At 37.1% G+C, this 13,403-nt stretch overlaps 1 protein-coding gene across 2 annotated transcripts in view; it reads left to right on the plus strand.

The window, feature by feature from the left end:
* Positions 1–13,403, plus strand: part of loxl3a (lysyl oxidase-like 3a) — a 33,270-nt gene that overhangs the window by 2,945 nt on the left and 16,922 nt on the right. For both annotated transcript variants that reach the window (XM_007247450.4, XM_007247449.4), the window contains exons 3-4: positions 1,003–1,166; positions 6,353–6,570. In XM_007247450.4, coding sequence (XP_007247512.3) covers positions 1,003–1,166; positions 6,353–6,570 — 382 coding nt within the window. The remainder of the gene's footprint in view (positions 1–1,002; positions 1,167–6,352; positions 6,571–13,403) is intronic.

Genomic DNA, 13,403 nt, shown 5'->3' on the forward strand with positions numbered 1-13,403 from the left:
ATTCTGGTGATTTGCTTTCTGGAAGTGCCATGTGCAGACAAACCAAGTCTCCCTGAAGCTGCGGGAGTCTCCCGCATTTCGGTAGTGGCTCCCTGATGCCCGCGAGTCACATATAATCTCCCGGAATTCAGAACAAGTGTCCCAAGAGTGCACTGCACACAAACTTGCACACAGGCGACAGACTTTTTTCTCTAATCGCGTGTGGGAAGGAGAGAGAGAAAACAGAGAGGGTTCTGATTGGCCTGTTCTCTGCAAAGAGTCTGTGAGACAGCCAATCAGTTTTTAGTGTGGGCAGGCAGTGTTTTTCCCCTCTCCCGGACGGGATTTGTTCAGTGAGTGAGAGAAAGCAGATCATGGCGGAGGCAATATTATTAATTATTGTAATATGATATGAAATGTTTTTGATGTTGTGCATTTTTTTGTGATATTATAACTGTCAATTTTTTTCAAATAAATGCTTTTTTCCCCACCCAAAAAAAGGAAAGCAGAGGCAGGGCCTTCCAAAAGAAAAAAGTGAAAATCATTTCACCTCTGAATACTTTAAATGTAATTTAAAAAAAAGGTAATTAATATAAAAGTAAAGTTTCGTTATCCTTTTGGCCGGAGGGGGGGGGGGTATCAACAAAACAAACTTTGACAGTAAGCTACACATACAGTAGTGTGTAATGCTCGTGTAACACATGGTAACAGCATGGAGTTGTAGAGATTCCTAGGAGCATCCCACACATTGTCAGTCAGAGATAGGTCTGGCAATGAGATGCTGCAATCAGTGGCCTAACTTTTGTTAAATTTACACTCCAACAGAATTATTTCTACAGGACAACACTCATCCACATACTACTTCTGTCTCAAAAGCTTGCCTTGAAGACTTGAATACTATGCCTTTGTCAGCTGCATCATCAAACCTGTTCTATTTATCTCCTAATCAATTCAAATAAATGATCAAATGTCCATAAGATTTTTTCATATTTTTAATGTAACTGTCTGTGCTTGTCTTTGCAGGTAAGATATGGCTGGATAATGTCATGTGTTCAGGCTCAGAGACGAGCATTGACAAGTGTCTGTCTCGTGGCTGGGGCAACAGTGACTGCACCCATGAGGAGGATGCAGGTGTCATCTGTAAAGACGAGAGGTTGCCTGGCTTCCTGGACTCCAATATTATTGAGGTAATAGCTAAACATGCCATGACTGAGGGCTACAGAAGTTTTTTTATAAAAGACAAAGTAAACACAAACTAGAATTTCCTGTCAGAATCCTTTGATTGGCCAGAACCTCAGGATGTCTTCTCCTCGGAAATCAATTACATGAAGAGTTCATTCAATAACACAGTAATCTTTGCTCGATTGATTTATTTAATTGAAAAAATAAAGTCGGTACACATGTTGCATGTGTCACATTAAACGGTAAAAGACAAGTTCATTGTGTTACAGGCTTATTTTCACATGCTGAAACTAATTATTATGCTCTAAAAAGAACTATTTGAAGTGACTAAGACAAGTAATTAGCTTCTTAGAAAACAGAACAATGGAGGGAGTTCTGTCAAAGTCATGTTATTATTTGACTGAATCCCTGTGATGATTACTGTACAGGCCCTTTGCAGACTGACAAATAGCTGTGTCCCAGTTTAGAGAACTGAGAACACACACTCTGGATATTCTTTTCTTACAAAAAAAAAGAAAAAGTGGGGGAGCACACAGAAAGAAAAAGAAGCCAGGTTTCCATCTAATACTATAGGGAATTGTTGGTCATTTAGAAAGTATATAGCAGTACAGGGTATTAAATGCAATACATTGTAATATGGTGTAATACAGGGTAGTTTAGGATAGTGTAGTATAGGAGTGAATAGGGGTAGTATAGTGTAGTGTAGAGGAATATAGTGTAGCATAGATTTGTATAGGTTAGTAAGGAATAGTATAGGGTATATATTAATTATAAAGTAGTATAGGGTGAATGAGGAGTTTTTAAGGTGATTTATGAAGTACAGGTAGTTTAGGGTAGTATATGGAGTATAGGGCAATATAGTGTAATACAGGGAGTATAGGGTATGTACTGTAGGTAGCATAGGTTACTACAGGGAGTATAGGGTAGTACAAGGAGTATAGGAATGTAGGCTGTATAGGATACTACAGGATGTATAGGGTAGTATAGGTATGTAGGTTGTATAGGATACTACAGGGCGTATAGGATAGTATAAGGACCATAGGAATGTAGTTTGTATAGAATACTACAGGGAGTATAAGGTAGTAGAGGGAGTGTAGGAATGTAGGTAGCATTGGGCAATACAGAGAGTATAGGGTAGTACAGGGAGTATAGGAATGTAGGTTGTATAGGGTAATAGAGGGAGTATAGGGTAGTATAGGGAGTATAGGAATGTAGGTTGTATAGGGTAATAGAGGGAGTATAGGGTAGTATAAGGATTATATGAATGCAGGTTGTATAGGGTACTACAGGTAGTATAGGAAGAATAAGAATGCAGGTTGTATAGGGTACTACAGGTAGTATAGGGTAGAATAGGAAGTGTATGAATATAGGTTGTATAGGGTACTACAGGGAGTATAGGGTAGTATAAGGAGTATATGAATGCAGGTTGTATAGGGTACTACAGGGAGTATAGGGTAGTATTGGGAGCATATGAATGTGGTTTGTATAGAGTAGTATTGGGAGTATAGGGAAGCATGGGAAAGATAGGGTACAACAAGGAGTATACGGTAGTATATGGAATATAGGATTGTAGATTGTATAGGGTACTACAGGGAGTATAATGTAGTATAGGGTAATTAAGGTACAGGCCCATTATAGAATAAGGATATGTCATTGCTGTGTCTCAGTTCAATCACACATTTTGGATATTGTTTTTAAAAGTTAGGCTTCCATCTTCTGTTATTAATTTGTTATTAGTTTATTAGTTATACATCAGTAGCTTCCTATATAATACATTTTTAATCTCTCACTTAGAGTGATTTTTCTATTTGCTCTGAGGAAATGTGCTCATTCATTCGTGGACTCTGTGGTGCAGACTAACCCCCTGTTTACTTTCTAACCTCTCTCTTTCTCCCCCCTCTCTCACACACTCATTCTCTCACTCTTGCCGTCCCTTTCTCACACATTCTCCCTGGGTTTTAAATCTCTCCTCTTTCCATCCGCTGTCTCTGACTGTCTAGAGTAGTTTCCCTCCGTCTCTCAGATGGTTGTTCATTCTTCTTTTCCTCCTCTTCTCTTTCTCTGCACAGAATGAAGCCCACGGGCTGTAAAGGAAGGGGGTGTGAGGCAGAGCCAGCAGTCCAGGCCACAGACTCTGCTCTAAATTAGCCTCATATGATCTGTCTGCATAAGCCCTGGCTTGAAAGAGAGAGACAGAGGGAGCGAGAGAGAGAGAGAAAGGAAGAAGAATAGGGTAGAATATGGTTGTATTGTGTATATGATAGTATAGGGAGTGTAGGGTAGTATATGGAGTACAGTGTGGTATAGGGAGTATATGGTAGTATGTGGAGTACAGTGTGGTATAGGGAGTATATGGTAGTATAGGGAGTGTAGTATATGGAGAACAGTGTGGTATAGGGAGTATATGGTAGTATAGGAAGTGTAGGGTAGTAAATGGAGTACAGTGTGGTATAGGGAGTATATGGTAGTATAGGGAGTGTAGTATATGGAGAACAGTGTGGTATAGGGCGTATATGGTAGTATAGGGAGTGTAGTGTAGTATATGGAGTACAGTGTGGTATAGGGAGTATAGGGTAGTATGTGGAGTACAGTGTGGTATAGGGAGTATATGATAGTATAGGGAGTGTAGGGTAGTATATGGAGTACAGTGTGGTATAGGGAGTATATGGTAGTATGTGGAGTACAGTGTGGTATAGGGAGTATATGATAGTATAGGGAGTGTAGGGTAGTATATGGAGTACAGTGTGGTATAGGGAGTATATGGTAGTATGTGGAGTACAGTGTGGTATAGGGAGTATATGGTAGTATAGGGAGTGTAGGGTAGTATATGGAGAACAGTGTGGTATAGGGAGTATATGGTAGTATAGGGAGTGTAGGGTAGTATATGGAGTACAGTGTGGTATAGGGAGTATATGGTAGTATAGGGAGTGTAGTGTAGTATATGAAGAACAGTGTGGTATTGGGAGTATATGGTAGTATATGAAGAACAGTGTGGTATAGGGAGTATATGATAGTATAGGGAGTGTAGGGTAGTATATGAAGAACAGTGTGGTATAGGGAGTATATGATAGTATAGGGAGTGTAGGGTAGTATATGAAGAACAGTGTGGTATAGGGAGTATATGGTAGTATGTGGAGTACAGTATGGTATAGGGAGTATATGGTAGTATAAAGAGTGTAGTGTAGTATATGGAGAACAGTGTGGGATAGGGAGTATATGGTAGTATATGGAGTACAGTTTGGTATAGGGAGTATATGGTAGTATAGGGAGTGTATGGTAGTATATGGAGTACAGTGTTATATAGGGATTATATGGTAGTATAGGGAGTGTAGGGTAGTATATGGTGTACAGTGTGGTCTAGGGAGTATATGGTAGTATGTGGAGTACAGTGTGGTATAGGGAGTGTATGGTAGTATGTGGAGTACAGTGTGGTATAGGGAGTATATGGTAGTATAGGGAGTGTAGGGTAGTATATCGAGTACAGTTTGGTATAGGGAGTATATGGTAGTATGTGGAGTACAGTGTGGTATAGGGAGTATATGGTAGTATAGGGAGTGTAGGGTAGTATATCGAGTACAGTTTGGTATAGGGAGTATATGGTAGTATGTGGAGTACAGTGTGGTATAGGGAGTATATGATAGTATAAGGAGTTTAGGGTAGTATATGGTGTATTGTTTTGGTATAAAAGGTACATAAGGTAGTATAAAAGGAAGTATAGGGTGGAATATGGTAGTATATAGTATATGTTAGGTAGTATAAGAAATATAGGTTAATGTAGTATAGGGGAGAATTAAGAGCATATTGTGGGAGTAAAGAGTAGTAAACAGAGTATAGTTTTGTAATTCTTAAATGTTTTTTTCCCCATTTTCTATTTAGGTCATTTATGTACATTAAAAAAGAGAGAGAGACAAAGAAAGAGAAAGAAAGAAAGGGAAAAAGAGAAAATCAATGGAAATTGGATTGAGATGAAAAGAAATATAAAAAGTGGAGAGAGAGAGACTGACAGTTTTAATGCATAGTGTGAATTTAGGGAAAGCTGTGTAGAAGGCTATGCTCTGCTGTCCACTGGGCAGCTTTGTTCCGGAAGCCTGAGAGAACACGGTGAACTGGAGGCGGCTCTTAGAAACAGCTGTGTAACGCTGGACTCAGCTTCACACACAGGCTCGACTGTGTACACTTAGACTGGAACGCTGCAAATGAAAGATTCCAGATCCGTATTTCAGAATAAAGTCCAAAACACATGATCAAGAACTCTGATGCGATACGAGGTGTCCGCAGTAAACATGAACTATTTTAATCTGTTCTAAATATAAAAGCCTTTGTTTTCTTTCCTTGGGATTTCAAAACCATTATAAAACATACTCACCACAAAGCCACACACACAAACAGACTAACCACCCCCTATATACTCACACATACACACACAAACACACATACACAACTACACACCTACATGTGTATTGGACTGGATTTCATTGTAGTTGTCAAAAACACGATCTGAAGGAAACACTTCTCACTCTCTTCTTATAGAACATCACTAATTCAGCAGATTGAGTGTGCATACGTGCATGTGTGTCCATCCACATGTACTCTCTGGTCTCGCCTGGAATTCCTGCACATGTCACGAGTTGCTCCTCTGTTTTTAAAGTTAATCTGACAAAAAAAGTTATTTTGCCCAATTGCAAGTTATTATTAATCTAAAGATATTAATTTGTCAATATTTCCTATGTCCTGCAAGTACTGTTTATATCAAGTTAAATAGGGTATACGCTGCTCTATGTTGTCTTGCTTTTTTATTGTAATTTAGCAATCGAACCTAAGAGTCGCTTATCTGTTCACATAAACAATTCCAGCCTGAGGCCACAGTCACAACCATTACCACCCACAGTGTATGCCGTTCACTGTGGGTGGTAATGCCGTGCTTACACCGCATCGCAAACGGAATATCTCATCCATCTGGCACCCACAATCAGGCCGTGCTCAAACCTGAATAATTCACATCACCTTGCCCACTGAGCACATTGGCCAGATATCACAAGATATCAACTCACAACTTACAGCATACAGTTAAACTTCACTTTTGCTTCATCAGTTTACATTCTGCTATACCGTGGCTTTTGTGCTTTTTGGCTGATTATATGGTTAATGTACATTATTATTGTCCTCAGTAACTGTGTTGTTGATGTTTTAGATGCAAGTGGATGAGAACAGGATGGAGAAGGTACGCTTGCGCCCCCTATCTGCTGCTCACGCTGCCAGGATGCCAGTTACTGAAGGTGTAGTGGAGGTGAAATACAAAGAGGGCTGGAGCCAAATTTGCAACGTTGGCTGGACCGCCAGAAACTCTCGAGTGGTCTGCGGCATGATGGGATTTCCCTCAGAGAGGATCCAGGCAAAGAAGCCAAACAGGTAGGAGACCTGTATATACTGTTCAGGAATGTCATTTATTTTAGATGGTGGTACCACAATACACATTTCTTAGCCTAAAACATCGTATACAATGATTCCCAAACTGTGGTACAAACATGAGGCATCCCAAGATATGTATTGTGCTGAATGACCTCAGAAAATTTGCTGCTGCATTGGGGATTGAGATCTACACCTGTAATCTGCAGTATGTTGGTTTATGTTGAGTGCTTAGCTGGTGTGTAACATTGTATGTAAACCCTTACCTCAGTTTCCTACTCACATAAATTCTATACAATACTGTACTATAATTATTAACGTCAATCTCATAGGCCCTACAATTGAACCCTGTGGGACTCCACAATATATGCTTTGACAATGTAATTCACAATAGTTTAATTGCATCAGGATGAAAAAATATATAAATAATCACTCTAGGAATACCATGCAAACATTGACCAAAATCAATAGTCAAACATTCTATCATGTCAGCTTGCAGATTGCAAAAACATGCAAGCTCCACATCTTGCCTACAGTATATATTAACATTTTCTCACTAGCTTTGGTCTGTGGGTTAGTTGTGTTTGATCAGGTGTCAAAACTGTTTTTGAACCTAGGAGAATTCCAAAAGTCCAAACTTTCAATCTCCTGTCTTCCTGAAATCAGTGGTCTGGGGTTTAAGCAGGCTGTGTGGAAGCTACAGTATCTGCTCCCTGTGTTGCATGTGGGGTTGAGTGATTGGTTTATTTTATAACATATCTGCTTTAACCTATCGCATTACTTTTCCTTCTATCAGTACATCCTAATAAAACAACACTTGTTCATCACCGGACTGGAGCGAGGGTACTGTAATTAGCTCAGCTTTGTGGCATGAGTGCAGATACTGACTGTGTGATGATAAACACTCGTTTTGCAATGACCTGCATGGATAAACATATTTTCATATATGAACAGCTGATTATTTGTACAATATCAATACATGGCCAATTTGACTTACTTAAGTTACTGTTTCTTTACCCGACGTGATAAAGGGTAAACTTGCGGTGAACAATATTGGCTGTCAAATTCTGTAAAACTGACACCAAAAATCCATATTTCCTGTTATCCTCTTCAGTAACAAATATTCCGTCATTTATTGTAGAAACTTTTCTTGAGATATACTGACAAGAAAAAAAGTTTAAAAAAATGTATTAAACAGCTTAAGCTTTTACAAACCTACATGAAGAAAGATAAGAGTAAAGAGTTCTTGTGTGTGAAAACAAACCAGCGATACTGAGCTCCTCCCCCAAATTAGCCCATAATTGATCTTGGGTATGGACTTATTTTTTTGTGGACAAATGTGAAAACACTCTAAGTGTCTGTGTGTGTGATACACATGTTCCTGTGAATTGATTTGTAAGTCATACCTAGAAAAGTGATACAAAATTGGATGTAAAAAGAATAAACTGTGGCAGTAAACCATCGTCCACTGATAGAGAACTGCTGCCTTCCTAAAGACCACCTTGAGACAGCCTCTAGCTCTTTCCTTCATTCAGTCCACACAGGATCATAGCAGGATTTTATAACAATGTATAGTATTTGCATTTCAAATCAAACTAAAGATTTCTGCAGCAGTATACTCTGTCCTGTGCAGATGATTGAAAATGCATTTTATAGCTGTGGCCGCTGAAGGGTTCCTAGAAGCTGAGACATCTAATTTGCTGCTGGCTGTCTGTTGTGTGACCCAGCATGCTCTGTTTCTGTCTGATCTTTGTAGATTCTGAGGTTTTTTGTTTTTGTGTTGGCGTGTGTATCTTAAATTCACTGAAGAATGTGTTATAGAGTGCTTGTTTATAATGAGAAAAGTATCCTAAAAGGAATTTATGTAAACACTGGAGAGAAGTCCAGATCCAGATGTTATATATATTCTTATGTGTGTGTGTGTGTGTGTGTGTGTGTGTGTGTGTGTGTGTGTGCTTGTGCACGTGTGTGTTTATGATGGAAAATCTCAGGATTCAGGAGCTCTAGGCAATGAAGCATTATACTACATAATGCTTCAACTGCTGTGAAAATACAGTTCATAAGAGTTTGGCTACACGACCAAAGTGATTTCACGCATATATAATCTGAATAGTTAGGGATGTCCTAATCTGATCTACTGATTTAGTATCAGGCCAATCCAAGCATATTTTCATTTAAATTAAATTCATATCCAGTACAGAGAGTACTCAGAAGACAAATAAAAGAGTTTAAATGGGGTTTGCAGTGTGGAACTATTATGGTGAAGCATTAAAACATAATATCTGAAACTATATACAAATATCATTAAAACAGAAGAGGAAGTTCATATTCACAAAGTTTTTTGTGTTCAGAAATCAATATTTGGTGGAATAATCCTGTTTTTTAATCACAGTTTTCATGCATCTTAGCAAGTTCTCCTCCACCAGTCTTACACACTTTTGTATAACTTTATGCCACTACTGGTGCAAAAATTCAAGCAGTTCAGCTTGGTTTGATTGCTTGTGATCATCAATCTTCCTCTACATTATATTCCAGAGGTTTTTTCATTTGGTGAAATAAAAAAAACTTTTTTTTTTTAAGTGCTCTCTTATTTTTTCCCACTAAGAAAATTATTTTACTACAGTATACATCATCAGCACATATTATCTATACTGTGTAGTTGTATTATTTTTACAAACACAAAGTTTGGATTGGATTGGTATTGGCTGACTTGGATCAGGTTGGAATGCAAAGTAACCTGATTGGGACATCCCTAATTATGTAAATGTTAATTTCTTTGCTCTATGCTTTTGATCCTGGTCTTTAGATTTGTACTTCCATTCCAGATTCCAGTCCTGGATTTTGTTCTCGCTGGAAGGTTAGAAGGAAACAGTAAAAGTAATTTATTGACCTCATAGATTTACACAGAACAAGGCTCAGTAAGTACAAGACTGGAAGGACCAGATTTAAAGATCTCTACTCTAGACTATCAGGGTGTTAGTGATGCTTTTACTAAATTTTATTAGATTATAGTTCTTTTCTAAACTTAAACCTATAAACTTTAGTTGAGTGTTCTTTTTATTATTTTGTTATAGGTAGATAATAGCTATTTATTACACACTGTCTTTTACAATCAGTCATTTTCATATGTGAGGCCAAAAGCCAGGGACTGAAGGCTACATTTGAATGCAACTGTTTAAGCAAATTAAATAGAGGTTCTGTCGATTTTTAAGTAGAACAGAAGTAAAAAAAAGTTACCTGCAAATGCTATTGCACAGTTACTTTATTCTTGATCAAAAGTTTCAAACATTCAGCTTCACCACAGGCTCAAACATTGCAGCTTGAAAACACTTTTTGTAGCCAAATCTGAGTCTAGTTTTAGTCATTGTCTCCTATTCTTCCTTTTCCAGACACTTTTATTTCTGTGATATTCGCAAGCCGTCTTGCTTGGATGGCATATTAAAGATCTTCCCATACATTTATAACAATATTCCAGTCAGGAGACTGTAAGGCCCATTCCAAAAGCTACAGTTTGTGTTCCAAATATTTCATGGTATTTTTGAGGTATGTTCTACCTTTAGTGATTGTGCCAAAGAGTTCTATTTTCACTTCATCAAACCACAAGATTTTTTCCCCAAACTTCCTTTGCCTGATTTATATGTAATTTGGTGTAGATTAGTGTAGTGTCCTCAGGTTCAGACTCTTGAATCTGTAGCTGAGACCAGCCAACTTTGGATCTATTAAGTGTAAAGAGAACCAAATCTAATCATTTTAATGTGATCTATATTTATTAGTACATCAAATAAAGTTTCAGTTTAAGACAAATGGGCTTATCACTGAGAATGCATTTCAGCTCACTTAATAAAGGACATACCTATTTCTTTGGTATGCATTATTGGTCTCTTTAAACTATTATTTGTTTATTATTTTATGTTTTTTATTTTTTTTATTTTACACTGCACTGTACTGACACTGAAGTATACTTAAGAGCATTAAAAGTATGTTCATTTAGTTCAAGAATACTAAAAGCACAGTGCACTTTAGTGTATTTTTTGTGTATATTTCCCAGTGTCATTATGTTCTACATGATATGTAAAACTATATGTAAAAAAGTACATTTACAATATACTTCAAGTGTTGTAAAAAATGATGTTTAAATAAATACATAGTTAAATCTACTTAAGTGTGAATAAGTTATGAGAAAAGCACTCAAAAAAGAACAAACCATTGCTTTTGTTGTATTCAAATATAGCTTAATTACACTTAAAATATACTTAAATTGCCTTAAGTTTTTTCAAAATAATACATACTTAAATGCATAATAAATGTATGAATTTTAATGCTAGATGTATGTACTTTTCCATGTTAATTATATCCATTTTTCATTTTCCTCCGCAAATGTCTTGACATAAAATTGCAGGAATTTTTATTTAGCTGTCCAGAGATTGCTGCTTACTAGTTTAATGTCACATTTGAAAACTTCAGATTTGTTATAGTTTAATGTAGATTTCTGCACCAGATCATGTCAGATTATGGCCCACATTTGACCTGCTGTGTGAGTGAAGCTGATGATGACATAGGGTTTTCACTCAGGGTTTTCTTGTGATGAGTCTTCCATGTATTACACTATAAACCCATACGTTGTTTGAACTCAAATGATTTAAGTCTGTTTTACATAAAATTGGATATTTTTAAATAATACTCGTCTATTTTGAGTTAGTTGAACATTTGTGGGCACATATACACTTAAACTGAGATCTTTGAGTTGAACCAACTGATAATAGTCTGTTGCCATTGGCAGCTTCTTTTCCATTGGCTTCTGTCACAATCTATTTGCATCCTGGGTGTGTCCAACAGTTTCTGACAGACACTCACCATCAGTGTGTAGTGATTCCCACCTGGCTATCTTAGAAATAAATCAAGTTCCCCTTTAGTTGTAATAACTTGATGTTTTAATTCATGCTAACTCAAGTTTTCATTCCCCATTACTTAAAAAAAATTGAGCAAACCGGCTGCCTTAAAAAAGTTATGTAAACCTAACTTATCCAGTCTCACAGTATAACAAAAATAAAAAAGTTAAATCAAGTTTAGTTGTAACAACTTGATGTTCTAAGTTATGCTAACTTAAGGCAACTGGTTTCAAATGTTTTAAAGTAAATTTAACTTATCTGGGCTTACAGCGTAGAGGTGCAGTAGTGTAGCAGGTCTTTGCAGTCATAAAAAGGGTTATGTTTGACTTTCTGGGCATCACACAAGCATTTTTGTCTAGTTTTGAACTAGTGTTGTGACCCATGACTTTTGACATGTCCTTTGGAAGCTAAAGAATGCTGCACTGACCTGTGGAATATGTGTGTTTGGCTGAAACAGGTAAAAAAGCTTTTATTTTATAACCCCCTTCAAAAAAATGCATGTCCTTCCCCAAGATTACTCAATTTTATATATATATATATATATCTACAAAAAGCACTTGTAACATCAAAACTTTGCAGGATAGTTTTGATTAACAAAAGAAGTGTAGGAATGTCATTGTTTGGTAACAAATCCACCTCCTGTCTCTGCGTCTCTTTATTTTTTTCTCTTTATCTCTCTATCTCTCACTTTATCTCTCTGTCTCTGTTTGACTGTGAAACAGCGCTCCACGTCAGAGAGCAGACTGTGTTACAGATTCACACCAGATGGTTAAATGTAAGCAGTGAACACTGTGACAGACAGACCGCGGCTGTGAGCGATAGAGGACGTGTGTGTCTGCACGTGAGCGAGCCAGACACTCAGAAAGAGAGAGAGAGAGAGAGAGAGAGAGGAAGAAGTGTGTACAGAAGAGGAGGAGAGAGAAATGACAGAGGCAGAGAGAGAGAGAGAGAGACTGATAGACTCTAGAGTTGAACCCATTGACTGTCATTGGTCAGATCCACTGAGTCAGTTACTTCGCATAAGAGATTCAAGCCCTAGAGAATTCATTATTTAAAGATATGAGAAAGTATTGAAGTATGAACTTTTCACACAAAAAAAAATCCAGTAATTAAGCTCCAGAAATAGACACAGCACATTTGTCAGTATGACTAATTATTAAGAGAGTTTTCTACCAAAAGCACTTTATTTTTGCTTATCCTGCACAGTACCAGACCTATTAACTGAATAAACAAAAACTACAGCAGCAGAATTGACACTCGTCCTTTGTCTTCTTTTTTGTGTGGCTTGAGCATTAAATCATTAATTTAATTGAAAATGGGAGGTTACATCACTCATTTTTTTAACTTGATGATGTCATTAGGACATAAAATCTCATTAAATATCATACAATACTGGTTTGAAGGTAGCTGGTTTCATGTTTTAGTGGAGGTAGGTTGTCAGAAATAATTGTATAATTCACAATTAACGATTAACGATTATAATACAATTAATTTGCACAAAATTAGCACAGTTAGTACAGTTCAATTGTAAATTCACCTTATTTTGACACCCTCTTTCAATAGTTTGGCTAATGCACAAAATATGAATACCTCTTCCCTTTCCATTTCCCAATGCATTATGGGATAATAGTGTTCAACATAACCACACACTGGTTCTAAGGATATATTTTGAATATTTTAATATAGCCAACTGTATCACTGCATCATATAAACAATAAAAAAACATACTAAAACACTAGTTAGTATTAATGCTTATAATCATGCAATTGGCATGCACCCTTTGTCAGTCTGGGTGACTTTTCACAATGAGTTCTGCCATCAAATGGAAAATCCTGCAGGAGAATGTCTGATCATTAGTCTGATGATCAGTCCGTGATCTCAAACTCATGCAGAATTGAGATATGCAGCAAGACAATGACCTGAAGCACAAGTTTAATCATTAAATTT

Source organism: Astyanax mexicanus, chromosome 10, assembly GCF_023375975.1.
Source record: "Astyanax mexicanus isolate ESR-SI-001 chromosome 10, AstMex3_surface, whole genome shotgun sequence".
Classification (NCBI taxonomy): Eukaryota; Metazoa; Chordata; class Actinopteri; order Characiformes; family Acestrorhamphidae; genus Astyanax; species Astyanax mexicanus.